Genomic DNA, 27715 nt, shown 5'->3' on the forward strand with positions numbered 1-27715 from the left:
GAGGGCAGGAGCGGAGCAGGGCTGTGTCCTGTAAGCTATCCCTGTCACCAGTGTGTCTATAGTGGGAGCCTCACCACTTCTCAGCATCCTCCCTGCCCTCCTTGCCCTTCTGAACAGGAAGCTGACTCAGAGGTCCTTAGGGCAAACCCAGGAGAGGCAGAGGACCCTTCACCCACAACCATGCAGGTCACTCTCCCCTCTTGAGACACCTGCTTTAGAAAAGGTTTTTTTTTTTTTTTTAAATATTTTTATTTATTTATTTGACAGATCACAAATAGGCAGAGGCAGGCAGAGAGAGGGGGGAAGCAGGCTCCCTCTGATGTGGGGCTTGATCCAAGGACCCTGAGATCATGACCTGAGCTGAAGGCAGAGGCTTAACCCACTGAGCCACCCAGGCGCTCCTGCTTTAGAAAAGTATTGAGTAAGTGGCTTCTGACTCCCAGAGGGTCTCATAATGACCAAGCTTAGGAACTGGTTGGGCTTGAAAGATAAAGTACTTTGCTCAAGACCCACCCTGCCAAGTGCATCTTTCCCCAGAGCTCTGGGAGCTAGCGGTCTGGGCTGGGGTCCATCTGAGAGAGATGTCAGCCTCCCCCTAGATGGCCGGGGCCCTTGTGGGGAGGGGGAGTGCCCTGGGCAAGGTCTTTGCCCTTGACACTGAGCATCAGTTTCTTTATCTGTAAAATGGGCACGATGATAATGCCTGCCTTTTCTAGCCCAAAGCCTTGTGGCGGATTTCAAGAGAGACGGGGCACAGGACATAGTCTTATCAAGAAGTCACTTCGTGTGCCTGTAAATTCTCCTAGAGGTCCTCGCTGCTGCCAGCCGCTGCCTGATTGGCCTGCTGTTCCCTGTCCTTGCTCTCATAGCTGCTAGATCTCTTTCCGTGGTCTCCCGCTCTACCCCCAAAGCTTCCCCTCCTAGTGGACTTGGGCTGTCTCCATGCCCTTCTCTTCCCCAGAGCAGCTGATGGCAGCTGTCAAAGGCGGGGAGGGACATAACTGAGGGCCCACTGCTGGGAGAAAGAAACAAGGGGCTGGGTGCAGCCTGGCCCACAGAAGGGACAAAGAACAGCTGTGCTCTGCGCCGAGCTCCAGGTAGGGTTGGAACACCCAGTTCTTCCCACCCTGGCTCTGGGCTGTTGGTGGGGCTGGGGTCCCAGCAGGGTCACTAGCAGAGGTGGTAACCCCTCATGACCTCAGTGGCCTCAGCGCCCTGCACTGGCTTCCACGCACATCTGTTCATCCCGACTGGGATCTGCGGGTGGTGGGTAGGGAGAGATCCAACCTGAGGAGATGGGAATCCCTGAGAGAGGGATGGAAAAGGTAGAATTTCCAGCAATTATCTCTGGAAGCAGGTCAGATCAGTTGCAGGCTTCTTGGAAGGCAGTTGTGTGGGTGGGGGAAGGGCACAGCATCCACATTTGTGTATCCTCCCCCCCACCCTGACACACACTCATGGCACCTGTCTTCCTCACTGACACTGTCTGCGAGGATCCTGAGTTCACAGCCTCCTGGTGTTGCCCTCCTGGGTGTCCTCAGCCACCCTCGCGTCTGCGCCTCTACCCCCCACCCCCACAGCCTCTCTCTGTCTGCTTCTGCTCTGCTCTCCTGCCTGGAGCTGAGGATGGGGTTGCCATGGGAACCTGAAGCACAGTGAGCAGGGGAAGGGAAAGGCAGGGTTGTCTCGTCAGGGGCCCAGGGCTGTGGGGAGGGGACAGGTTTGACCCAGCAGGAGGAAGAGATGTCTGCCTGCCCTCCTCTGGTCCAGGGTTGGGGTCCAGGAGGCGGTGGGCTAAGAGATTAGAGGTTCTGGAGCTCCTCTTGAATCTATTTAATCTGATGCAGGATTAAAATCTTCCCCATCTCTCCCCCCACCTTCCCTCCAGATTAAGCTGCGTGAGCATCTAGGCTGGTCTCCCCTTCCCTTCTGATGGGATTGGCTGTGGGGGGCTGAGATCTGGGGGTCAAGGTGGTTCCAAAGTGAAGGTTAAACACCTGACGGTCCCATCCAGAGGCCCTTGCTGCCTGTTGCAGGGGTGGGAGACTGTCCTGATACTGCTTTGGTGCAGCGGCAGAGACAAGGGACCCACTGGCCCCTGCATCTCAGAGACACGCGCCACTGCGGAGGGCCCGTCTCTGTAATCTGTGGGTGTGAGGAACAAAGGAGCCTCGTAACTGCAGATTTGGGGGGGGGGCATGTCATCCACCTGTGTCGGGCTGTCCTTGGGCCACCAGAACTGGCACTCCATGTTAACCTTGGACATTCAGGCAGATGGGAAAGCCCAGGTGTGTAGACTGGCAAACGTGTGTTTGCTGCCCGCCAGCCTTCCCCACCCAGTGCTGAGTGACGTCATCTGGAAACTGACCAGAGCTGCCCGGGAGGTCTTCCCCTTGGTCCCCCTGCTTTAGGAGCCCACCTCTCTTCTCTGCCAGTGATACTCTCCTCTCCACACTCCCTACCCCGTGACACCTGCAGTACCTGCGGACACCTTCACACCTTCTAAAGGGCCCTGATGTGGTGGGAGGGTCCTGTCTCGAGGCTTCCCTCCTAGGCCCTCAGGGCCAGCCAGTTCTGCTAGAGATCCGAACTTGGATCCCTCCTGCCGGTCTCTTCCTAATCTCCAGAAACAGACTCCCAGTGGGCCCTCCCTTTTTCTGGAACTGCGGAGGAATTTTGAAGGGAGCACTTGGGCTGTGGGTGGCCCAGCTTTCCTGCGGTAGCCTTAGCCCCGCCAGCTGTAGGCACCTGTGTTTACTTTTCTGTCCTCTCCCTCCCTCGCTGCTGGAGGAGCAGAGGGCTCAGCCTAACTGGGAGGCAGGACCCAGGTGGAGCAGTGGAGGCTGGGGGAGGGGCACAGCTGGGAGCACCTGGGTCCTGGACAGTGAAACTAGCCCAGGAAGAAAAAGGATATGCTGAACTCACCCAGCGAGTCCATGGCAGGGCCAGAGCCCAGCTCTGTGTCCATTTTAGTCAACCCCCCCCACCCCCGACCTTGGTTTAGTTCTGCAAACCCCAGTCCTGCCCTTCACAAGTGGTGGCTCAGGGAAGTCATGAGTTCACCGGTAGCTCTTGCTCAGGGCGCCTCCCCCCTCCCCCCAGGAACCTTCCAGCTTTGGTGAGCACACAGTAGGAGGCCAGCTCTAGGGCCTGTCGGCCAGGCCAGCCAGGGTTGAACATACCTGGAAGGAGGCGCTCCACTGCTTACCTGAGGACAGTCTGTGACGCGGCGATCTGCAGGTGGTCACGGTCGTGGTGAGGTGTCCATCACCCAGGGCTGCAAATGGCCAGACCTCAGCTCCTGCTCAGAGAAGCCGCTAGCCAACCCTTGAGGTATCTGGAGCCCATGTGGACCCGCAGCCGTTTCCCATTCCAGCACATTCCCACAGAGCAGTGACTCAGGGCTGCCGTTCCTCTAGCTGGTTTGCTGGGGACCTTTGGCATGACCAAGGGGGGCATGAGAGACTTGAGTTCTAGTCTTGACCCAGCTTTAGTGCCTGGTGGGACATCATTTATCCAACATACGTTTGTTAACACCAGGTTCTGTTTGAAGGAGTTTGGGATAAATCTGTGGACAAAAGAGACCAGAACCCCTCACATCATGGAGAAGTAGAGAGAAGACAAGAAACCAGTGATAAATAAATGAATTATGAAATCAGCTAAGTGCTAAGTGCCTTGCATCACAACACTTGTTTCCTCTTCTGGGAATTGAGGGGACACGGCCTGCCTGATCCTGGAGGTCACTGTGGGTTTCCCTCTAAGGGCTGCCCTAGCTCCTGTTACCTCCAAGCCAGTCCTCTTTCTGAGGCACAGGCTCCTGGTCTGCCCTGTGTCCGGGATCAGGAGGGTTTGGTTCAGGATGCTGGGCCCTGGGGACACGGGATACAAATTTAGACGCCATGACTTACTGCCCCTGTGCTTTGGCCACATTGTTTAACTTGTCTGAACCTCAGTTCCCCCTTCTGTCAAAGCAGGAAAATAGGGCATTTGTGGGGATTTGATGAACTGAGACACTGGGCACACATCAACCATTGTTAGAGCGTTACCTGTCACTTGAGGGCCTCAGGCTGATTTTCTGACGTCAAGCCAATGTCTCACCTACCTTCCAGTTAAGTAAGACCACGTTAGCCCTTCATAATACCACTCTGGATTGTGTGCTTTTCCTCTCTTACCACCTCCTCCAGGAAGCTCCCCCACATCCCCCCACCCCCCGATATGCATGTCCCATTCCCCTTTACTACTATTTTTTTTTTAAGTTTTTATTTTATTTTATTTATTTTTTTAAAGCTGTTATTTATTTATTTGACAGAGAGATCACAAGTAGGCAGAGAGGCAGGCAGAGAGAGGGGAAAGCAGGCTCCCCACTGAGCAGAGACCACGATGTGGGTAGGGTTTGATCCCAGGACCCTGAGATCATGACCTGAGCTGAAGGCAGAGGCTTAACGGACTGAGCCACCCAGGCGCTGCTAAGTTTTTATTTTAATCCCCCAGTGCTCATCACAAGGGCACTCTTTAGTCCCCATAATGTTTTTCACCCATCTCCCAACCACCTGCCCCCTGGTTAGCTAGCCATAAGTTTGTTCTCTGGAGTTAAGAGTCTGTTTCTTGGTTTGTCTGTCTCTTTTTCCCCTTTGCTCGGTCTGTTTCATTTCCTTTCTCCTTTACTTCTGTCTCCACATCCCTCCTGCCCTTCCTCTGCTTGGTTGGTCTCCATTTCTACCTTTAGCTGGACGCTTTGTTCTGGCCGCCGGCTGGTGGGGCTGTCCTGGGCAGCCCAGGCCTCTCAACCCCGCTGGATGCTAGATTCTAAGACATGGATTCTCTCCAAACAAGGGCCATCTGAAACCCTCAGACACTGTCCCCAGGGCCTTCCGTTGGCTCAGGACAGCTCTCCATGGCCAGCCAGCCCCTCAGGCCTGATATGTCTTCCTGGTTTGGCCCCGGCCAAGTCTGAGACATGCTTGCCCCACCTCAGCCAAGGCTGGTACACATCGTGGTCCTGCTGCTGAACAGGGCAGGGGCTGCCCATGGATAAGAGGAAGTTTCCAGGAGACTCAGGCCTGTGAGAAGCCCACAGGTTCCTACCCCTTCCCCAGAGTGACCTTCCCTCTTTCTTTCTGTTCCTCAGACACTACCCCAAGCAGTCCTTCACCATGGTGGCTGACACCCCGGAAAACCTCCGCCTCAAGCAACAGAGTGAGCTCCAGAGTCAGGTGAGGGGGCGGGGCAGGCCCTGTGGCCTGGCGGGGAGCGAGGGGTGTTGTAACCCCTGGGTTTGGCAAGGGCTGCTTCCTCCTCCCTGCTGTGGTTACTCAGCAGGGCCGAGGTTCTGAAATCCTGGCATTTGTCATGTCTCCCTGCCCCCACCCCTGCTCCTGGTTACTTCATATTTCCTGACCTTATCAAAGGAGTGGAGGAAGTGGGTTCGGGAGGTATGGGTGTCTGACTCTCTCTGCTCCAGAAATTTCTTGTGGGGCCTCTGAAGCCCGCCTCCTTCAAGAAGCTGTTCCCTTCTCCCTCCTTTCCACTCATACCCCCCCTCAAAGGAGAGGACTCACCTCTCCAGGCTCATGCCATCGGAGGTCCGCCCTCCCTTTATGGCCATGTCTCCAAAGCCCCTCAGAGGGTAGGCTGCAAAGAGGGTCTCCCCTGGGGGCTTGTCCTACCTTTGTCTCCTTGGGCCTGATTTTTGGAGCCTGTGCTTTGTGGGGAGTGGGGTACATGCCGCTGTGTTGGGGGGGAGATGGGTTCTTGTCCAGGCAAGACTCTGAATTTAGGGGACAGTGAGGAATAAGCAAAGAATCCAGAGCCCTGAGCCCTGAACAGGACATTCTATCTGGAGGTCTGGGAGGGCTTCTGGGACCAGCCTGGCCTGGACTTTCGAGGGAATGGGGCTTCTACAAAGACCCCTTGAGGGACTTAGCCAAGTGGGCAGGGTGCCCAGGGCCAGGAAAATGTTGCTGGCAGAGGATCCCCCTGGGGCCACAGGGGAGAATCTCTCCTGATCCCCCTGGAGTGGGCTTCCTGCTCTCTGGCGTTTACAGGACCTCTCTAGGTCCCTGTGTCCCAGGAGGTCCTGTGAAAGAGAACCAGCCCTATGCTCTCTAGGGCTTTACCTATGTCCTCTGGCAGCTGGGAGGAAGGTGCTGTTTCTGTGGTACAGATGAGGAAACAGCCCAGAGACATGAGAGGACTTGCTAAGATCATACGGGGTAGCGGCACGGGTGGGAAGACTGTTGACTGCTCCGGTCTTGAGTGCCAAATGCCTTGGGCATCTGAGTGCCCTTAGTTCTCACGAGCCTGAGACCTTGGCAGGATCACCCCCACTCCAAGGACGAAGGAAGGGATCCTACGGACTTTGAAGGCCGGTTTGTCGAATCCTGAGACTTGCGTTCTTTCCAGTTTTCCACCCAACTCCCTCAGGAGAACTTATCTCTACCTTGATAATAAACACGTTAGTTCCTGGTGCTGCTGAGAATTATAGCTTAGCACAGTGCTTATAGTTACTTTTTGCCTCATTCATCCTTGACCCCACTCTGAGAACCATCAGATGGGGGAATGCAGGCTTTGCCTGTTGACACGCACAGTGAGTGAAGTTTCAGGATCCGGACTCTGGTTTTTCCACTCCCAAGTACAGTGATATTGACCACGTACAGTCCCGGTGAGGTGTGAGGCGTAAGCCTCGTGCGTGTCCCACAGTAGCCGGGAGCAAGTAGGGGAAGCTGGTTTTTCCCTAGGCGGCAGCTTGCAGCTGCCAGCCCGGATGCTGACCCTGCCGGGCGTGAAACCCACAGTTGGCGGGGAGCTGGTATGGACACCGGACCTTGCCTGCAGAGAAGGGCACGGGTGGTCCAGCTGGCAGGAAGAGGGGCTGAGGCAGCCCTGGGGCCCGGACTGGGTCTGCACGGGGAAGATTTTGGCCAGACTCTAGCTGGCTGCTGACGACCACCCGGGACTCCCCCATCCTGGAGAGGCGCCCCCCCATCCTGGAGAGGGACCCCCTGGGGCCAGAGGTGGAGGGGGCTTTGAGGAGTGTGCAGGCCACAGCATCTAGGGTAACCTGGACTCACTCCACAGCTTGAGAGGGGCAGTCAGACCCCCAAGTGGTGGGGGCCCCAATAGGGGAACCTGGAAGAAGAGATGTGGGAGGGGCTGTCAGGTGTTTGGAAAGGTGCAGCTCCCAGAGGTGTGTGAGAGTGTGTGCACACACTCAGGCAGAGGCGCGCACGTGCGCGCACACGCGCGCACACTCACATACACACACACACACACCTACTCTCAAGAGGAGAAATTCAAACCCTGTTAATTCCCTTAGCTTTTGTCAGTCCCACAAAGGCACGGCTGTAGCCCTTTCTGGCCCTGGAACCAGATCCCTGAGGGGCGGGGTATGTAGGAGGAAGCAGCAGGAGCTCAGGCTCCCCTGTGCTCCTCAGGCCCCCTCTGCCCCACCTCTGCTCACTGCTCCCTGGGGTCTGGACTTCTGCTTGCTTCCTGGGCCTCCAGGCCCCTGTCTCTGGTTGGCAATTTTGGGCAGTGCCCAGGAATCTGCATTTTGACTGCCCTGGTGATTCTCATGAGCCTTTTGGACTTACTTTGTGAGACTTAGAGCCAGACTTGAGAGGGGCAGGCAGGAAGCTGGGTGGAACTGCCTGGGGCTCACCTTGCTTCTGCTCTGAGCGGAGGGGTGGGGGCCTTAGGGAGTCAGGGCTCTGCACTGAGGACACGGCTCTAACCGGCGTTGGCCTCTAACCTGCATTGGGCTCCTGGGCCTGGAAGCTGGGGTAGGCAGCGAGGATAGAGGCGGGGGCCCTGTCTTCTTTGCAAGCGTGGGTCTGTGGTCTGAGCCTGGCTGCTGTCCTCCCCTAGCTTTTTTCAAAACTCCCTGGTAAAATGGAGACAGCGAACCCCAGTTGCCTAGTGGTTGGGGGCTGTGCTGATGGCACTGAGGTTTGGAAGAGCTGAGTGGGCCTGTCTGGGGGTGGTGACAGGTTCTGGTTCCTGTGGCTCCTGTGGGGGCAGGGCTGGCTAGAGCAGCTTGTGGCTGGCGGGAAGGGAAGTGGGAGCCTCCTCTGCCTACCGTGCCCCACCCCACCAGGGTGTCACTTGGGCTCTTTCCAGGGCCCCTTCCTGACCTGTATGCGTGTGTCCCAGCCCTCCTCAGTCTCTGGAAGCTGCCAGTGCTAGTTCAACTTTATTTGTTTTCCTGTGTCTAGATTGGTTCCCAAAGTGGTACTTTGGGTGTCTGGGACACCTGGAGCCTCCCCTGCGGGGGAGGTAACCACAGAACTGACCAGAAATGACCCTGTGGGTGGTCCTGCCCAGGCCTGGCTGAGGCGGGGAAGCGGAGGCTGGGGCCCCAGCTGCACCCCCTCCCCAAGGCAGCTCTCCCTCCCCCAGCTCCCAGCTGAGTAGAGGCAACATCCATGTGGCCCCCAGAACCCAGGCAGAAATTCAGGGAGAATAAATCTCTCTTGTCCCCATCGTCCCCCCTGTGGCGCTGTACAGTCCCAGGCATTGGACAGTGTGGTCTGTCCCCAGCACCGCAGGCAGCATACTTGGTGTTACTCTGACCTGAGCCTGCTAAAGGTCAGATCCTGGGTCCGCCACCCTAGCTGTGTGACCTTGGGGGGGAAACTGTTTCACCTTCCTGAGCCTCAGTGCCTTCATCTGTAAAATGGGGGTTACCTTTCTCCAAAAGTTGTTGTGAGGATATAGCAGATGTTATGAAGGACCTATACCATCATTAGGATATAGAGGATTTTAGTGTGGGGTAAGCATTTAGAGCAGTTCCTGGCTAGAGTCAGTACTCAATCAGTGTTCACTAGTTAACTATTATCTTAGAAAGGGGAGGAAGTAGAGCCTGGGCTCAGTGAAGCTGGGGAGTAGACACTGACCTTTTGATGATTGCTTCCAACTGATCTTCTTCATTCGCTCTCCTCCCCATCTGTGTCTTAATTTTCAAGCTGGTTTCTTTTCTGTTAGAAGGAGGTAAGTTACATAGTATGTGGGCCTGGCATATAGTAGACACACAGTAAGCACTGTATTTTCTTTTTTTCCCAAAAAAGAAGTGGCACTGTATCCCTCCCCCACCCAAATTTTCTGGTTTTGTTTTGTTTTATACTGGTTTATTTAGGAGAAAAAATTTTTTGTTCAAGTCATGATCTTTGCTCTTATGTTGGGTCAGCAAAACAGTGACTTTCTAAATTGTGCTGTCTGTTTGATATTTTGTGTCTATTCAAGTCACCCATCATGCACGCCACAAACACTTACTTGTACCTACTTTGCTGGGATAAATAATGAACAAGATAGACCCAGGGAGTTATTAATAAACACGTGTAGAGAAAGTGGAGCCTCCAGGGCCCTGCTTGGTGGGTGGGAGGAGCCTCGGCCTCAGATCTGGCCCTGCGTGGGGAATTTCCAGAATGGGCGGCCCAGGCAGCTCCCAGACATAGAGTCATCTGTCCCCAGAGCAGAGTTGCCCCCTGTCCCTACCCACAACTGGGTTGAATGACCTTAGGCAGGTTTCCTCCCTGAGAGACCAGCCCCTACCACATCCTGCTGAGCCATCCCAGGTGAAGGCAAACACTCCTGCTTGGGAGACCAGAGAACCCTGAGAGAGGGGCTCTGGGCAGGGTCCTCCCCTACACTCCCTGGCTGTCTACCTTTCACTTTTGCCACCCACTCCAGCCCCAAAAGGCCTCACAGAGAATCTTCCTCACCTTGATCTTCATAGTTGAGATCTGCAGGTACTTAAAAATGATCACAAACTCCAGAGCTGGGTAGGTTTTTAGAGATCAGCGGGCCAGTGTCCCCCCGCCCCCCCCGCCCCCCCCGCCCCCGGCTCAGTCCAGAGAGGGGGACTGGCTTGCTCAGTCCAGAGAGGGGGACTGGCTTGCCTAGTGACACACAGCCCTGAGGGGCTGACCTCCCTTCAGCCCTTCTGCATCCTGGTTCCACCCCAGCTCCGCCCTATCTGGTGGCCTGTGCCAGGAGTGAAACACATTCTCCTTCCCCAGCAGGGAGGGAGAGGCAGTTCCTGAGCCTGGGAACTAGCTGACATCATGGTAGTGTCGCCATGGCAATTATTCCCCTGGATTAGGGACCTGACCCTTACAGGGCCAGGAAGTGGAGGAAGGAGTGGGGGTCTGGCACGTGGTCAGCACTTGAATGTTGACAAAGCACTTCCACACTTGCCCTCAGCAGCAGATGTGGAGCCCGGCCTTGCTTCAGGATGCTCCAGGACTCATTGACTGTGTTCAAGCCACTGTCTGTAGTTGGCGCCACTGACTGGAATGGGTGGTGCTATCCCCATTTTACAGATTGCAAATGGAGGCTCGAAAGGTGAAGTCATTTGCCCAAGACCGCCTGGCAAGTGCGAGACTGAGCACTGGTTAGGACCAGCTCCCTCTAGCTGTTTGCCCATGCTTGGCATGGGAAGCCTCCTCCCCATATTCTAACTGATTCCTCTTACAGCTCTTTTATGGATGGGGAAACCGAGACCAGAGGCCTTGGATTTGGGGCTTGTGCATCAGGAGCTGTATTTTTCTGACTCCAGTGCCACCTTCTCCCTGATGCTCCTTTCCCAAAGGGTCTCCCTGCCCTCAGCACTAAAGGTCACCACGCTGTTCCAGGGCTTTCTGGAAGAGTTGATGCTGGGGGCAGTTCTGGGCCCTTGGGGGTGGGTCAGTCCATGTATTACTGTGTTAACTTGCAGTCTGATGGGAACTGGCACATCCAGGCCTTGGTTTTCAGTCTGGATCAGAATGAAGGGGCTTGTTTAAAATAAATAAATAAACAGGGGCGCTTCTGAGACCTTGTAGGATCGAGAACACCTTGGGTGGATAAGCTGGGCTCCAGAGGATGAACAAGGACCTCTGACCCCTGGGCGGTGTGCCGAGGAACTCGTGGGTGTGGCCGGATGAATCCGAGAGTGTTGTCCTGGGTTGGGTCAGGGTGCAGCTCAGCGGTGTGGCCAGGTGACTCCTGACTCCACGCCTGCGAGCTGCCTGGGCATCCTATCCTGGAAACTCCCGAGGCCCTAGGCCTCGTGTCCTGGGCTGACCTGCTTCTAGGACAGTGCGCGCGCATACACACACCCAGAGGCAATCCAGGCAGCTGTTGGGGCTGGAACAGCTGGTGGCTCAGGAGTGGACAGTGAAGTCTCTGGAAACCAAGGAACTGTTCTGTGTCCCATGGGCGTTTCTAGCCTCCATTCCATTCTTTAAAACCCCCTGGGGAGAATGAGATATTTTTCATATTTCAATTCCATTAGCGTTCGGGAAGTCCTTTCTTAGGTCTGACTCGAGTCCCTCTGGTACTTGAGCTTCCGTGAATTTCTCAGGAGAGGAAGGCAGTGTTGGAGGGTAGGGTTCTTTCCCGGAGCTTGGAACCCTGTTCCGAAGTCCTGTCTCTGCCCCCACCGATGTCATCTACTCATGTGGCATTGACCTTAGAAGCAGGCCGGGCAGGCTCCAGGAAGCCGCCGGGCCCGTCAAAGGCTCATTGATGGAGTCCTTCCGAGTGGCTGTCTCTCCGCCCTCCTTTCCGGGTGCCGGCTTTGTCACTTGGCACAGCCTTTGCTCAGCTGGGCGCTTCCAAGACTTCTCCGGGTTCTCGGTGGGTCGGGCCATATTCTGGCTAGGGTGAGGGCTGGGGCAGCCTTTGGAGCTCTGGAAAGTACCTTCTTCCTATAGCTTTCACATAGGATAGGTCAGCGGGGAGAGGTCGGGAGTCAGGCAGCCGAGAGTTTGCACCCTGGTGATTCTGGACTTGATTTCCAAGCTGTATGACCTTGGCAGGGGGTTTTGCCTCTCTCCGGCTTAGTTTCTTTATCTGCAAAACGGAGCTTGCAGACTTACTTGTGATAATTCATGTAAAGCACTTGGCACTCAGAAGGCACTGAATACATTTCTGTGGGTTATTGTTAGTAGTCAAACACTTTTTGGCTAAGCCTCCTGCTTTGACTTCGGGGTGCGGGGGCGGTGAACGTCACTGCAGGGAATTTCTGGTCAGGGTCTCCATCCTGGCTGGTTGTTCCGTCAGAGGTGGCCGTGGGCTGGATCCCTCTGCCGCCCCTGTCTTGACGCTAATTCTTCTCCCCAACTTGGTCCTCCAGGTGCGCTACAAGGAGGAGTTCGAGAAGAACAAGGGCAAAGGGTTCAGCGTGGTGGCGGACACGCCCGAGCTGCAGAGAATCAAGAAAACCCAGGACCAGATCAGTAACGTACGCTCCCTTGCCTGCTGTGGGACCCCCACTGCCTCGCGTCCCCTGGCCCACCTGGGTGACAGCTGTCACGAAGGAAGGAAGGGTCTAGGCTTCCCACTTGCCTTTTTTCTGTGCACCCCCATACTCCCCCATTCCACCCTGGGCCCACATGGTACTTCTACTGGAAAAGCACTCAGCTTTTGTACAGGGAGGGCCTGTGTGCTGAAGCTCTCCCCACCCTCTCTAAAATGCCCCCCCACCGCAGCTGTGGTGGGCGTCAGGGTCCAGACGGACTGTTTGTCAGAGCACAAAGGTCGTAACTGGGTGGCTAGGTGGGGAGGGGCCGGCCCCCCTTTCGTCTGTCTCTGGGTGCTGATACTGCAGTATTTCCGCCCTCCCTCGGCCTCCACCCCCACCTCGGCTTGCTCTTCCTTCCTGTGTAAAAACCCCAGCTGGCTTTGTTGGCTGGCCGGTCCCCCGGGCTAGGGATGGTCGGCGTGTCTGGAGGTGGCGGCACTGGGTATAGAGCGTGGGTGGTCGATCTCTCAGGGCCGTGGCACCTGTGGCCGGGGAATAGGTGTTGGTATCCTGCCTTGCAGAGCCACAGACTTGCAGTCTGTGTATCTGAGTTTGCAGGGAAGCTGCCTGGGGCGGGGGTGGAGGGGGTTGGGGCACTTGCTATGAACCTGGGCTGTGGGGCCCCAGGGCCCCGTGGCCCCATGGCCCAGGGTCCCAGGGCACAGAATAGCAGTGTGTGCCCAGCCAGTCTCGTCGGGGCGGGCAGGGGGGTGGCGGTGGTCCTACAAATGAAGGCCTGGGCAAATGGTTGTCTTTATGACTAGAACAGAAAGGAGTCGGCAGGTTGCCCGAGGTCACTTGGGGTGGAGGGTCTGGGATTCAGGCAGGCCCCCCTGGGGCACCCATCTCCCCGCCCCCCCCCCCCCAGCCTCCTTGGTGGCACTGTGCTTAGAGTGACTCTGCAGTGGCTCGCATGGGTTCCAGGGCAAGGGCTTAGGGCCAGGAGAACCAGTCAGGCCCAAGTCAGTGGCTTTTAGACTTTGCAACCTACTATACAACATACATTTCACATGATGACCCACCAAACAGGCTTGCTTATTTATTTAGAGAGAAAACCGACTCAGAGCTTTCCTCGAAGAGTCCTTGGAGAGGATTCAGATATTTTCTGTTCTATTTTATCTTGTAAAGATGCTTGCTGCAGACTTAACTAAATGGGTAACTAAGTGGGTTTTGCAACAAGGCCGTTGACCTACGGTTTGAAATTTGTGGCTTGAGGAAATGGAGAGCTTCCCTTGGGCTAGGAGAGCTCAAATTCACCCCCCCCCCCAGACACACACACTCTCTCTCTCTAGTAAAACCTGTTTCAGTTGCTTTATAAGCCAGGATCTGGCCTCGTACCCTAGAGTTTCCCCACGGATGCTGCCCAGACTCTCTGAAGGGTAAAGAGGGTTAAAGAAGGTCTGTGTCTTCCAGCTCTCCACATGACAAGTGGGAGGGAGGGGGAAAGCCTTGGGCAGTGGGGAAAATGTGGAATGGCTCGCAAAGCTGGAGTCTTGACTCTCCAGGCCTCTGTGGTGTTTCCATTGCAAGGACACGTGCTCTCATCTACAACCCCAGTTCGCCGGCACATTTACTTATTTCTTCCAGCCTGTGGCTTTTAGAGGCAGAAGACAAGCGAGCCCAGTCATCCCTGCCTCCCTTACTGGAAGGCTTCCAGAATATTCCATACCCAGTTATTGAAGGTGTTAACATCTGAGGAGCTCTGGTAACTGAACTCACTGTGGCCAAGACATCTACACCTAAGGTGATAACCATCTTATCATTAACCACAGGGCTGCCATTAGCTGATTGTCCTCTGCTCTGAGGTGGGGGAGGTGGCTTGAACCTGACGGGGTTCTGCTTTTTGCAGCTTTAGCTGGGATGTCTGAGGTGTGACCACAAAGCTGGAGGGCTCTCAGTTTTAGTGAACCCAGTTAGTCTGTCAGATGTGGCCTCAGTAAATGACTGTACTAAAATCACATGGGAGAGGTTTTTTTGGTCTTGTTTTATTTTAAAGATTTTATTTATTTATTAGAGAAAGAGAGAGAGTGCACACACAGGGGAAGAGGAGCAGAGAGAGAGAATTTGTGGCAGAGTCCTGGACTGAGCACAGAGCCTGATGTGGGGCTCGATCTCACAACCTTGAGATCATGACCTGAGCCCAGACCAAGAGTCAGGCACTTAACCAGCTAAACCACCCAGATGTCCCGATGTGGAAAGGTTTATTGACAATGCAGGCCCATAGGCCGGCTCCTCATAGGCTGCCTAACTCAGCATCTCTGGGAGCCCGACCCAGGAACCAGCATTTTATTTTGTTTCATTATTATTTTTTTAAGATTTATTTATTTGAGAGAGAGTGCAGGGGGAGGGGCAGAGGGAGAAGGAGAGAATCCCAAGCAGACTCCTGGCTGAGTGGGGAGCCCGACGCGGTTCCATCCCATGACTCTGAGATCATGACCTGAGCCGCAGTTAAGGAACCAGCATTTTAACCAACGTTCTGGGGAGAAGCTGCGTTCTGGGGATAATCAGTGAAGTTTGAGAGCTGTTCCTTAAAAAGCTTGAAAAAGCTTTCTCGGGGTGCCTGGGTAGCTTGGTCATTGAGCAACTGCCTTTGGCTCAGGTCATGATCCCAGAGTCCTGGGATTGAGCCCCACATCAGGCTCCCTGCTCCACAGGAAGCCTGCTTCTCCCTCTCTTACTTCCCCTGCTTATGTTCCCTCTCTTGCTGTGTCTCTCCCTGGCAAATAAAGAAATAAAATCTTTAAAAAAAAAAAAAAAGTGCTTTCTCAAGCCTTAAGTCAGGGATTGCCAGGCCCGGCCACATCCCCGAACTCTCAGGGAGCTCGAAACCATGCTGAGAGCCCTTGTGAGGTTGTCCCAACCTCCAGAAAAGTTGGGGGCAAAGATAGTGTTTAGAAGAGAGCCACACCTTTTGCTTAGTATCCAAAATAGTGTCCTCTGTGTGGCTGGTCACTCGCTTCCCAGGTTAGCACCCGGTGACCTCCAGCTGCTCCCGGAGAGGTCAGACCATCTTGTGAAGGGATGAGATTGCATCCCCAGAGGAATAATGGTTAAAGGCCTTGGATGTGTGTGGTCTGTCATCTGTCAGATCAGTGTGGTCAGTACAGTTACCATCTCTGTAAAGGCAGACCTGTCCACTTTCCTCACTGTGGCTCAGGAAGAGGTAGGGGATAAAGCTTGGTTGAAAAGTTGGGCCATTGTCTGGTACTGAGAATGTGTGAAAGCTTTTGAGGCGGCGTCCAGTAAGTTGTACTTTTGGGGGAACTGTGTCTTGGTTAAAGGCATGGGAAGGGTTGGGAGGTCAGGGCTGTGTGCTCTGGGATGCAGCGTATCCTTCTGGAAGGACCTTTGGTCCCAAATGCCAGTGGCTCTAATGCACTGGGAAATTTTCATGGCTGAGCCCCTGCTAAACAGTGGGGGAGTTCTGGTTTTGTTTATCTCCATATCTTCTTATATATTGATTTTCTGTATACAATCCTGTGTCTTTTTCTGTGGAACGTAACACCCAGTAACACTGAGGGAACACCTGTGCTCACTGTGCAAGTCAAGAAACATTCCTGAACTCCCCCCCGCCCGCCACAACCTGAACTCCTCTTAGAATAGAGTTTTGTGTTTTTTTTTTTTTTCTCTTTTAAGATTTTATTTATTTGACACAGAGAGAGAGAGAGAGAGATCACAAGTAGGTAGAGAGGCAGAGAGAAAGGGGGAAACAGGCTCCCTGCCCACAGGTCCCAGGACCCTGAGGTCATGACCTGAGCCAGAGGCAGAGGTTTAACCCACAGAGCCACCCAGGTGCCCCAGAATAGAGTTTTTAAAGTGCTAAAAACCTAGCTCTCATACAGTGAGCACCTCTCCTATATTTCACTTAACTAATTATGCTGGAGGTTAGGACAGGCAGATGTGCTGCATAGTCAGTTAAAGAAAGTGCTGGATACAATGAGACTGGAACTGGTTAGTACTCTGCTGTTATCTGCAGAACTCGGTAATGTTCTACAGGACCATAAAACCATAAACTTCAGGAATATCTTTGCCACAGGAAGAAATGCTTTGCGTTTATATCAGTGAAAAATAATGAGCAGGGCGCCTGGGTGGCTCAGTGGGTTAAAGCCTCTGACTTCAGCTCTAGCCATGATCCCAGGGTCCTGGGATCAAGCACCACATTGGGCTCTCTGCTCAGCGGGGAGCCTGTTTCCCTTCCTCTCTCTCTGCCTGCCTCTCTGCCTACTTGTGATCTCTGTCAAATAAATAAAATCCTTAAAAAAAAAAAAAGAAAAAGAATGAGCAGCGCATATTCTGGTTAAGTTGGCTTCACTCTTTAAGGGCTGGGCCTAGTCAGTAGTTAAGTAGTAACATCAAACAGAAATTCCATGCCCAGGGTCAGATGACCTGGACACAGGCTCGTGGAACAACCGGAGTATAATTTTTGAGAGTGTTGCTGTGATTTATTTTTTCTAGTTAAATTTTATTTTATTCTTAAGATTTTACTTATTTGACAGAGCACAAGCAGGGGGAGTGGCAGGCAGAAAGGAGAGGGAGAAGCAGGCTCCTTGCAGAGCAGGGAGCCCGATGTAGGGCTCCATTCCCAGGACCCTGGGATCATGACCTGAGCTGAAGGCAGACACTCAGCTTAACAGACTGAACCACCCAGGCGCCCCTTTTTTTCTAATTTTAATATGTTACTGTGTATTACTAAATGCTATAGTTTTGTTTTCCCTGATTCTGAACATATACTAGGTATTCTTTTTGTGTCTTCCTTCCTTTGGTCAACATTATGCTTAAAAATTCATGGACATACTTGCATGTAGCTACGTGCCATTCTTTTTCGTTGCTGTATAATATTCCATTTAAAGCTTAATACATTTTATTGATACTGGTGTTGGATTTAAGATTGCTTCCACAAGCTCTGGACGTCCGCATACATATTTCTTGGGGTTCCTGTGGAGTGGAATTGCTGGGTCTTAGAGTTTATGATCCTTCACCTTATCAGATAATGCCGATCTGTTTTTCAAGTGGGTACTGATTTCCCCTCCAGCCAGCAGTGATGAGTTCCCATTGCTTTGCCTCCTCACTTAGACTTGCTCACTTTAGCCATTTTGATTGTGTATAGTGGTATCTTACTGTGGTTTTAACCTGCAATGATTTCTCTGATGACTAATGAAGGTGAACACAGATTCACATTTGTTTTAAAAACAAAATACTGTTAGTCTGTAGTAGGGAGCAGTATTGCATGGTAGTTGAGAAGTAAGGATGCGATATGAGAGCTGGATTCTGCTAACTCCACCTGTTACGTGGTTTCCCCATCTAGAAAACTGGGGGGGGGGGGTGATAGTGATGCACAGTCGTGGGGCTGGCTGAGAAAAGGAAATGAGTAATCCATGTAAGGACACACAATCAGCCCTCAGAGAGTGGGAGACATTAAAAAAAAAAATTATTAAAAAAAATAGACTCTGGCTGGTGAGTTGATGATTCCATCCAGAGTCTGTGTTCCCTTGTGGCCTGTGATGTAGAGTCATGTGAGAGTGCGGTGTGGTGTCAGACCTCCGTTTTCCACCACAATCAGGAGCAGGGGTTCAGAAAACAGAATGTGGGCTAGCAGAGAAAATGGGGTTCTGTATTTAGCCATGGAATGGACCCTCCACTGGTCACCCCCGAGTCCTAGCCTCTCAACCCACGTGCACTTGGATCTTCTGGGCATAGAACAGAGTGCTTGGGGGCCCATGATAGTTCCTTATTTTTTAAAAGATTTACTTATTTGAGAGAGACAGATCGAGAGAGAGAGAGTTGGGGGGAAGGGCAGAGGGAGAGAAGCTTTTTTTTTTTAATTTTTTTTTAAAATATTTTATTTATTTATCAGAGAGAGGGGGGGGGGGAGAGCAAGCACAGGCAGACAGAATGGCAGGCAGAGGCAGAGGGAGAAGCAGGCCCCCTGCCGAGCAAGGAGTCCGATGTGGGACTCGATCCCAGGACGCTGGGATCATGACCTGAGCCGAAGGCAGCTGCTTAACCAACTGAGCCACCCAGGCGTCCCGGGAGAGAAGCTTTTAAGCAGATTCCATGCTGAGCGCAGAGCCCAACATGGGGCTTGATCCAGTGACCCATGAGGTCATGACCTGACCCAAAACCAAGAGTGGGATGCTTAACTGACTGAGCCACCCCGTTGCCTGTGACAGTTCTTAAGCTGAGGCCCTAGGTGACATCTCTGGGTTTATGGTGACCCCCATTGAGGGCTCTTGGAAGATTAAACTCTGCTGACTGTGGAACAGGGACGAGCCAGATGCTTGGAGTCTGGAAAATGTTTCTTTCCCTTTCGGATAGGCTGACTCCCTTCAGCGTGCCTGTTGGCTTCTCATGCCATTCGGTAGGCCGGCAAAGACAGAACACAGTTTTCTCATTTGCTGGGGAAGGGAGGGAGAGGTCGTGGAGAGTGGTGGCGTCTTCTCCCAGTGGGCCCAGGCAGAGGAGCTGCACCCCACTTTCCCTGCCACGCTGCCTCGTCTCCCCTCAAAGTTAGGGTGACCTTGGGGTCATCACCCCCACTCAAGTGAGAGGTGCACCACTCACATTTATGCCCAAACCGAAGCCGTGAAGTGGGGTGAGGGGTGGCCTTGGGCACGTGGCCCCCCAGCTCCGCACCTGCCCCTGGGTGCGGGCCTGTCCCCTGTGACTCTGTCCCTGTGTCACCAGCCTCGGCCCTTCCTGAGTAGTGAAAGCTCTGTCTTGGGAAGTCATTGAAATTCTGAGCTCATTTCCATCTTCTGTAAAGTGGGAACGAATGTGTACCTGCCCAGTGTGAAGGGGGGATTATCACCAGGGCTGGGGGAGATGGTGGCGGAAAGAGCCTTCAAGCACTCTCCGTGAGTCGCCGAGCAAATGGGAAGGTTCTTGGTATTCACACTAACAGGTGGTGTGTACATCGGTGGTGGTGGGCAGGCTTCCGCTATTTTCAGGCTGCCACGACTCCATCCACCTGGGGCAGCTGGCCCTCATTTAGAAATATTTATCCTGGGTAGTGGTTTTCGAAGCACCAAGAGCGATTTTAGCAGCCGCTTATGGAACTGCACGCATGTCCCTACTTGCTTTCAGCTCTGGAGTCTGGTTTGGTTGCTGGACCTGGTCTGGAGCCTCAGGACCTCCTGGGAACAGCTGGTACAGTTTACAGATCAGGAAAGTGAGGCCTAGAGCGGTGGGGAGTCTCCCAGGGTCACATGAGTAAGCAAAAAGCTGATGACCTTCCAGGGATGAGGCGTGGGAGGGGCACCACTCCCGTGCTGAGGGACGGAGTCTGTAGGACACTGACTGGGAATAGCTCTAGGTGTTGGCTCCTGAGTACGGCAGAGGAACTGGGACGGACGTACCCTCTCCCCCAGGGCTCTCTGTCACCCCTTCACACCCAGAGAAGGCGGCTGCCATGCAGGGAAGCTGGGCCCCCAGCATTAGGGACAGGTGTCCCCCCACTGCAGGCCTTTGTCTGCTTCTACGCATGTGCTCTCCCTCCCCTGGTTACTGGCTCCCGGGGTCAGGTCTCTTCCACAGAAAGTAAACACAGGAAGCTCACCCTTCTAACCCCTAGGACAAAAGTCGGAAGGGCAGTTGCCTTGTGAGCCTCAAGACCTCAGGAGGGGTGGCCTCGCTCCTTGTCGCCGCGCCCCCTCTCCAGCCAGTGGACAGGAGTCACCGAGGGAGTGGGGCTCGGGGACACTTGGCTTTGGCTCTTGTCTTCAGAATGTTAGAGCAAGGCACTGGCCTTAGGTCTGAAAACTTCCCTCCTGGGTGCCCTTCTGAGCAGGAGTTGAGGGAGCCTGTTGGTTTTTAGTCTGGCCAGGGTTGGCTGCTTCCCCCTAAGTAATATGGTCAGCCCATAATACACTCAGCCCATCTCACCATTTGGGGGTGAGTCCCTGCTCTGGCTCGAAGGGAAGGGGCAGAGAAAGGAGGGGCTCATCAGGACCTAGACTCCTAGGTGAGATGTTACCCCCACCCTGCCCGTCTTTCCAGCTGGGCCTCCCAGCCGGGCCTGCAGTGAGCCACAGATGCTGTGCCCTGTTCTCCTAGGCCACACCTCTAGACCTTTAGCCCGGGTCTAGTAAACGTAAGCCCTGCCTGACCAAGTGTCAATTCTTGCCCTCCTGGCAAAGCGAATGCCACTGAGTGGGAGAGAAGGGAGCAGAGCAAGTGGGAGAGGATGGCCAAAAGGGACTGCCCTGGGCCGGGACAGCTCCCATCAGGCCTTGGGGCCCAGAGTCACTGGTTCCTTCTGCTCCAGAGAACAGGGCAGGGTTTGCTCTCCTCCCTCATTTAGCTTGTCAGTGCCTTCGTTTCCTTCTTGTCGGTTAGACAGGGACTGTCGTATATCCCTCTCCCAGGTGCCGACAGGCTAAAATGGGCCTGGGAGGTAGAACCCAGCACAGTGCCTGCCACCCAGCAGGTACCAGTGAGCGGACATTCTTGTTGTCCTGCGGCAACACCAGAGGTGGGCTCCAATGTCCTATTTTACAGAGGTGGAAACTGAGGCCCAGCAAGGTTAAGTAGCCACAGGAATCTGGTCCCGTCTGCCTATAGCCCTTGGGGAGTCTCTCCTGTCCTGGGAGATCTTAAGTGGCCCCAGGAAAGGAGCTTTGGTTGGTTTGCTGTGAGTCCTTTACCCAGCGCTCTCTGCCACTGCAGATAAAATACCATGAGGAGTTTGAGAAGAGCCGCATGGCCCCCAGCGGAGGCGAGGGCATGGAGTCTGAGCGCCGAGACACCCAGGAGCAGCAGCAGCCGCCCCACCACATCCCAGCCAGCGCCCCAGGTGAGCAAGCCAGTGCCCCTGTTTAGGCAGAGGGCCTGAGACCAGGCCAGCTTTGGGATGGGGAGGAGGTTGGCAAGAATTCCTCTCTATACATATATATATATATACACACACACACACACACACACACACACACACACACACCCCACCCCCCCACCCCCCCCAGGCCCCCTCCCAGTGGGACAATGAGCACCCGGGTCAGGGTCCATGCCGGGTGCCAGCATGTTGGCAGAGGTATAGCCCCTGTTGTAGAGTGTGCAACACCAGCAGATGTACATGTGCAGACAGATGAGCCTTTGAGAAGTGGGGTCTGAGTAAGGTTGTGGGGAGTGGAAATGCATGATAGGGGCTTCTTGGGGGAAGGGAGGGGGCCGAGGGAGGGATCGGGTTTCTGAGCCTCGTCTCTCCCATCTTGCAGTTTACCAGCAGCCCCAGCAGCAGCCGGTGGCACAGTCCTATGGTGGCTACAAGGAGCCTGCTGCCCCGGTCTCCATACCATGCAGGGCCCCAGGCGGGGGCGGGGTAAGTAGCTATGGCCAAGTGGGAGAGGTCCTGGAGCGGGGAGGTGGAATGGGGGTCCGAAGTCTGGGGAAGCCAGAGGTGGATGGGCCCAGAGAAGGCCTTCGTGGTCACAGCTCCTAGATTCTCCTTAGAAACCCAACCTGGAGGCCTGGTTTCCCCAGATCTTTGACCCCAGCTCCTTTTGCCCTCTGCAGGTGATAGAGACTTGTGTGGTCAATGCACCGAGCCCTGGGCTGGGGTTGGGGCCCAGCGCTCCGGCTCTGGGTGTACATTGCACAAGTCACCTCCCCTGCTCAGTTTCCTGCCTCCTGCTCCCCACTCCTCATGAGGATGACCCCCAAGCCCGACCACATTCTTTAGATCTCAGTCCTGTCTCCAAGGGGTCCTCCTAAACCCCCCAATGTCACATGGGTCTCCCCTGACACATCTGTCACTCCCCACCACTGGTTCTCTTCAGAGTACTTTTGGCAACTCAGAATGTTCTGTTTGTTAACTTGTGTCTGTATCCCCTGCTGGGTTTGCAGCTCTGTGCGGGCAAGGCCACGTCCTCTTGGTTCAGCGGCTCTGAACCAGGCGCAGAGCCAGCGCTCAACGATGCTGCCAAGTCAGTGATGAGCAAAATAGGAACTGGGGCAGGACCAGGCTTACTGTGCTTAGAGTTGAAGTCCCTGGTCTGTAAGTTCTGCTGCCTGTCCCACTGAGGGGGCTGCTGGAACCCCCAGCCTGAGCTCCTGGCTGCGTTCAGCTCCTCTGTGCTGGGTTCCTGGGAATTGGAAGTAGTTCATGGAGGAAGAAGTAGGAGACACTCTACTTATAGAGAAGTAAAATAGCCTGAGATACCTGTCCTCCTGGAGCCTCATGCCCTGGACATAAGGGGATAAACAAGGGAGTGTCCATGCCACGGGGCTGCTGGGCAGGACTGAGAAGTCACCTGCAGGGTAAGATTCCAGATAGACCAGCCAGTCCTTCTAATACTAGCTAAACCTGTTTTGGACACTAGGGATTTGGCACTGAATGAAAGACCACCTTCCTGCTGTCTTGGAGCTTATATTTCAGTCAGGGAGACAAATAAGGAGGCAATAAATAAGTAGGTATATAATATAAGGTCGGATAGTGGCACATGCTGGGAAGAAAAAGCAGGACGTTGGGAGGGAGAGCCCCAAAGTCCTCAGTAAGATGAGAGAGTGAGTGGTTTTAGGGAGAGCAGCAACTGCTAAGGCCCTGGGGCCAGCAGGAAGGCCAAGGCAATTAGAGGGGAAAAAGGTAGGAGATAAGGTCAGATCAGGCAGGGACTTGTAGGCCACAGGAAGGCCTTTGTGATTGGTGAGCTATGCAGAGGGACGTTTTTGATTTCTGTTTTTAAAGGCTCACGGGTGGCTCTTGAGAAGTGGCAGCAGAATGTTGAGGGCGGAAGCAGGGAGACTAGGGAGGAGGCTGTCTCGGGATGCAGGCGTAGCTGGCAGCAATTCAGCCCAAGAGATAAAGGCGAAGTTGGTGATAAGAGACCAAGGTCACTTTGTGGGGCAGGGTGTAACCTCTTACCCCACACACAGACTTTGGTGCTGATGGAGCTATTTTCTGCGGCTTGAAAGAAAGTTTGCAATTTGGTGCTGGCTGGCTGGGTCCATAGAGCATAGGACTCCAGATCTTGGGGTCTACGTTAGGTGTAGAGATTGCTTAAAAATAAAATCTTTAAAAAAAGAAAAATCTGGTGCTGAAGGAGGTGGAACACCGCTGAAGGACTTAAAGCCGGGGAGTCACATGATCAGGTCTGCAGTTTGGAAAGTTCCCCCTGAGATCACAGTGGATGAACAGATCAGAGGCCTGGGCCATATAGGGTTAGAAAGAAGGGCCGGGGCCCAGGCTGACCGCATCCCCACTCTTGCAGAAGCGGTACCGCGCTGTGTATGACTACAGCGCCGCGGACGAGGACGAGGTCTCCTTCCAGGATGGGGACACCATCGTGAACGTGCAGCAGATCGACGATGGCTGGATGTACGGGACCGTGGAGCGCACTGGCGACACGGGGATGCTGCCGGCCAACTACGTGGAGGCCATCTGAACCTCCCCCCCCCAACCCGCCCGTCTTCAGTGCATTCCACTGCATCACATCTGTCCTGGGCGGACCTGTCCACCCTTCAGTGTCTGTTTTTTTAAATCTGCGACCGCTTGTTTATTCCCACCCTCCTCCAGCTTCTTTTGCCAACTGAAGCCTTGTTCTGCCACTTTCGCGGGCTCTTCTCTGGCAGGTTTTTCCCTTGACCAACTTCTTGGTTTTCTCTCTGGACGGAACAGGTGTGGACCTCTCTGGGGGAGGCTGAGGCCTGGGGAGCTGGTCTGGAATGGCAGACCCATTGGCTCCCAGGCCTCTGCCTTCTCTCTTTTCTGCCCGCCCCTCCACCCAGACCTTCCTGCCCTCCTCACACACCCCAACTTTCCAGGACTCCCAGGGGAGGGGCTCCGTACATTCCGAGATGGGACCCCACCACCCCTGTCCCTGGGATGGGCTTTGCCTCTGCTTCTCAAAGACAGGGCTGCCAGCCCTCTGAGGGGGCCCCTCACCACCCTCTCCCACTCTCAAGGACCACAGAGGAGGGGAGCGTTCCCGCTTCGGGGTTCATTCATCCCTCCCTGCATGTGTTCCTTCTCACACTGTGATTTCGCTCTCCTGCCCACGCACAAGGGCGTGGGCGAGGAGCTCCCTAGGAAGCATGGCTTGGGTCAAGTGCTCGCCTTTCTTACTTTCAGGGACAGCTGCGGGAAGGCGGGGGACAGAGTGTTCTCTCCCAGAGCCCTTTTCCTTCCTCCTCCCCTCAGTCCCCAGGCGCCCTGGCTGGCTCCCGCACCGAGAGCCAGCCCCCCTGAGCTCTGGGTTAGGTGGGTCCTACCCCCTCCTCCCCATGGGAAGATGTCTCAGGCCTCCCCGCAGCCGCCAGTCCTCAGCCCAAAGCCAAGTGGACTGGAACTGTGCAAAGCCTCAGAGCCTTTGGGCCTCTCCGAGACTCCGCCTGTGGGGGAAGGAGCATTTCTGTATCTGTGGCAGTCAGGGTCCAGGCCTGTGGCAGTCTCTGGGAGGACCCCAGTGGGGGAGAAGTCCCTGGTGTCTTCTTTTGCATGAAAATTCCTCCTTTCCTTCAATTGCCAAACGGCGGAAGCCCACCCGCCCCCTTTCCAGGGTGCTGGGCAGAGGTCAGGGAGGGGGGTAGTCGTGGAGTTGGCCGGGCTGATGTGGGGGCCAGCAGCTTGCTGGGGTGAGGGTGGGGGCAGGCTCCATGGCTCTAGGCCTCTTCTTCCCTTCCCATCTCTGTCACCCCTACCGGGGGTGCCTCGCTACCCCCCTGCCCTCCCCCTTACTAACCTCAGGCCCCCTTGAAGCAAAAGGAGAAGGTCCCAGGGCTTCAAAACTGGAAGCACAGACCCCGGGATGAGGAAGGGAAAGATGGTGCTATTTCCAAGTCCCTTCTCTCGCTCGTTGGCGGCTGTGATGACCCTTGCTTGGCTTCATTCATCTCTTCTGGGCTCTTCTCTACACATCCTGGGTCTCCCCCTCCTGTCTTCCCCTCAGGCTCCACAGTTGACATCTTTGCCTCCTTGTTCCTTCAGGGGAGGGGGGACCCTACAGGCAAATTTCAGCAGTCAGGTCCTCGGGGTGTGGGGGTTGACGTTGGAATATCTTCCCCAAATCGGAACAATGAAGAAATGACCATTGCAGGTGGGGAGAGCCCTGCCTGACCCGTCTCTCTCTCTCTCTCTGTGGCCCCAGCCGAGGTGAAGGCAGGTGGAGGGTCTAGGTTGGGCGATCTGGGGGGATGAGGGAGCCGCCCATTACCTTTCCTCTTGATCTCAAAGCACAGCTTGGATTTGGGGACCAAGGTCGGAGACGTGTCCTGTCGTTGGGGGACCTGTGCAGGGAGAGAGGGGAGGAAAGCCTAGAGGAGCAAGCAGCAGCCTGTTCTCCCTTTGCTTCGTTTTCCTTCCACAACAAGGCAGGCCAGCCCCTGGAATCTCGCTGCCAGCCCCCCTGCTCCCCCCACCCTAAAAATAGGGGACCTTTTCTTACACACCCCCAGAGAGAAGGACTGTCATACTGGTGCTGAGGGACCAGGGGCTGCTAAGGCATCCTTGCTCCTTTCCAGAACCATCCACCCCTACTATAGCACAGAGCTGGTGGCTGGGTCAAGTCCCTGGCCGCCTCGTACAGTTTCCAAAGGTCTTTGGCCAACCTAATCCCAGGAAAGAAGATGCATCAAAGCTAGAATGTGAATATAACTGTAGTGGACCAATAAGAAAATGCAAGAAGTCCATTGGTGAGAAAAGTGAATTCTGTCATACTGCTTCCTATCTTCTTCCTCATGTCCCTCCAGGGAAAACGACTTTATTGCTTCATTTCTGCCTTTATCCTCTCACATATGCACTTTTGGGCCTTTTTTTTTTTTTTTTTAAATAGCTGGAAAAAAAAAAAAAAACCACCCCACAAGCCTGTATTTAAAAAAACAAATGACCATGTGAAATCTGCCTCTGTCCAAACATTTCATCCGTGTGTGTGTGTGTGTTTGTATGTATGTGTGTGTATGTGTGTGAAGCTGTCCGTTCATCTTTTTATATGGGGTGGTTGTCTTTTCTTGGTCTGTTCTGGTCCCCTCCCTCGTGGGCTTGTGCTTGGGATCAACTCTTTCTGGCCTGTTAACGATTCTCAACATTTGACTTGGACCACAACAAGTGAATCTTTCTCCTGGTGACTCAAATAATAAAAGTATAATTTTTACCTGTGGACTTGGTTTTCTCTTTGGCTCTGAAGTGTTGCTGTGTGTGCACGTGTAGGTGTGTGTGTGCATGTGCACGCGTGCCAAGTGTTCAGGGCCTTAGCCTGGCACCCTCCTGAGAATCCTGATGCCCTTCAGGGAGGGGATGACTGGTTTGAAAGCTGTCAGCCTGGCGCGGCAGTCGGTTCTGGGATGGGGACTTGGCACCTGCTTCTCGTGCAGAATTTTCCAGCCAGTCTGCTCCTGGCTGTATCTCTCTGCCCAGCTTGGTGACACTCCCAAAACATCCCTGAGCTGTTATTTCCCTCTTCCTGTCTGACCTCCTGAGTTACGCACCTGTCTCTGCACGAGCCAGTGCATTCCTGGGGCAGGGGATGGATCTAATTCCTCTAAAGCCCTAGGGTCTGTCCTGGGCCAGATCCATTGCTGCTCAACAAATCTTTGTTGCCCTAATGCAGCAGCTCAGCCCCGGGGCACTGTGCCCTCTGCCACTGCCCAGCATCTGGAAAGAGCTTGGTGCTGTGTGAGGATGGAAATGATGGAGGGACCATCTGGGAGGAATAAGACGGGATGAAGCCATCTTACCAGCCCAAAGCAGTATTCATCAGCTGGGTACCGACCGTCCTGTCCGTCTCACGGATGGGGTTCTGAAGCCCAGGGGGGCTGTGATTTGGCATAAGTTGTATAGCACGTTGCAGGACCCACAGCCTCACTCCATTCTGCCTTGCCATGGTGGGCCTTGTGCCCCTGCTCTCTGCACCTCACATCTTTGTCCCTCCCCACACACCACTCTCCTTTGCTCCAGGTGCCCTGGGTCTGATCCCCCATCAGAAGGCCCGGTGGCCTCCCTTCTGTGGCGTTGGGAAGGGGACCGTGGTAGAAAAGGAAGCCATCCAGCTGCCTTGTGGAAAGGGGCATTTCCTACTGTGGGCACGGCAGGAGGGCACTCTGGCTTTGGGAGAGCCATGGCGGAGTTGGAAGGGCCCTTCCTGAGCCTTGGTCACAGGGAGAAAGACAAAAGTGGGTCTGCAGGGCTGGAGAGGTATAGGGAGTGTTGGAGGCGGGGGTGGGCTTGTTAAAGACAGGATGGACACCCACTCCCTCTCCAAAGGAGCAGGCCGACTAATATTCTCCCAGCAGAGGGGTTATGAGTTGGCAAATCCGGCCTCCTGTCGGCCTGCCCTCTCATGTGCGGAGCTGCAGTCCTCCCTCTCAGGAGGCTTCATTCACCAGAGCCATCGGAGGGGGCAGTCTGCCTGGAAGGGGTGACCCCACTCCCTGCTCACAGAAAGCTCTGGGCTCTACCTTCTGGGCACAGGCTGGTGAGAGCAGTTTCCAGACCCCCTTCCAGAAGGG

The 27715-nt window shown here is 54.5% G+C and overlaps 1 protein-coding gene across 2 annotated transcripts in view; it reads left to right on the forward strand.

Annotated features, from left to right (window-relative positions):
* LASP1 (LIM and SH3 protein 1) overlaps positions 1-26367 on the forward strand; it is a 37672-nt gene extending 11305 nt beyond the window's left edge. The window contains exons 3-7 of one of the 2 annotated variants that reach the window (XM_032319765.1): positions 5129-5213; positions 12116-12223; positions 20948-21074; positions 21493-21596; positions 23485-26367. In XM_032319765.1, the coding sequence (XP_032175656.1) occupies positions 5129-5213; positions 12116-12223; positions 20948-21074; positions 21493-21596; positions 23485-23658 (598 nt within the window). In that variant the 3' untranslated portion in view covers positions 23659-26367. The remainder of the gene's footprint in view (positions 1-5128; positions 5214-12115; positions 12224-20947; positions 21075-21492; positions 21597-23484) is intronic. The other variant, XM_032319766.1, reaches the window with a different exon arrangement.
* Positions 26368-27715: the final 1348 nt, after the last annotated feature.

Source organism: Mustela erminea, chromosome 18 (assembly GCF_009829155.1).
Source record: "Mustela erminea isolate mMusErm1 chromosome 18, mMusErm1.Pri, whole genome shotgun sequence".
NCBI lineage: Eukaryota > Metazoa > Chordata > Mammalia > Carnivora > Mustelidae > Mustela > Mustela erminea.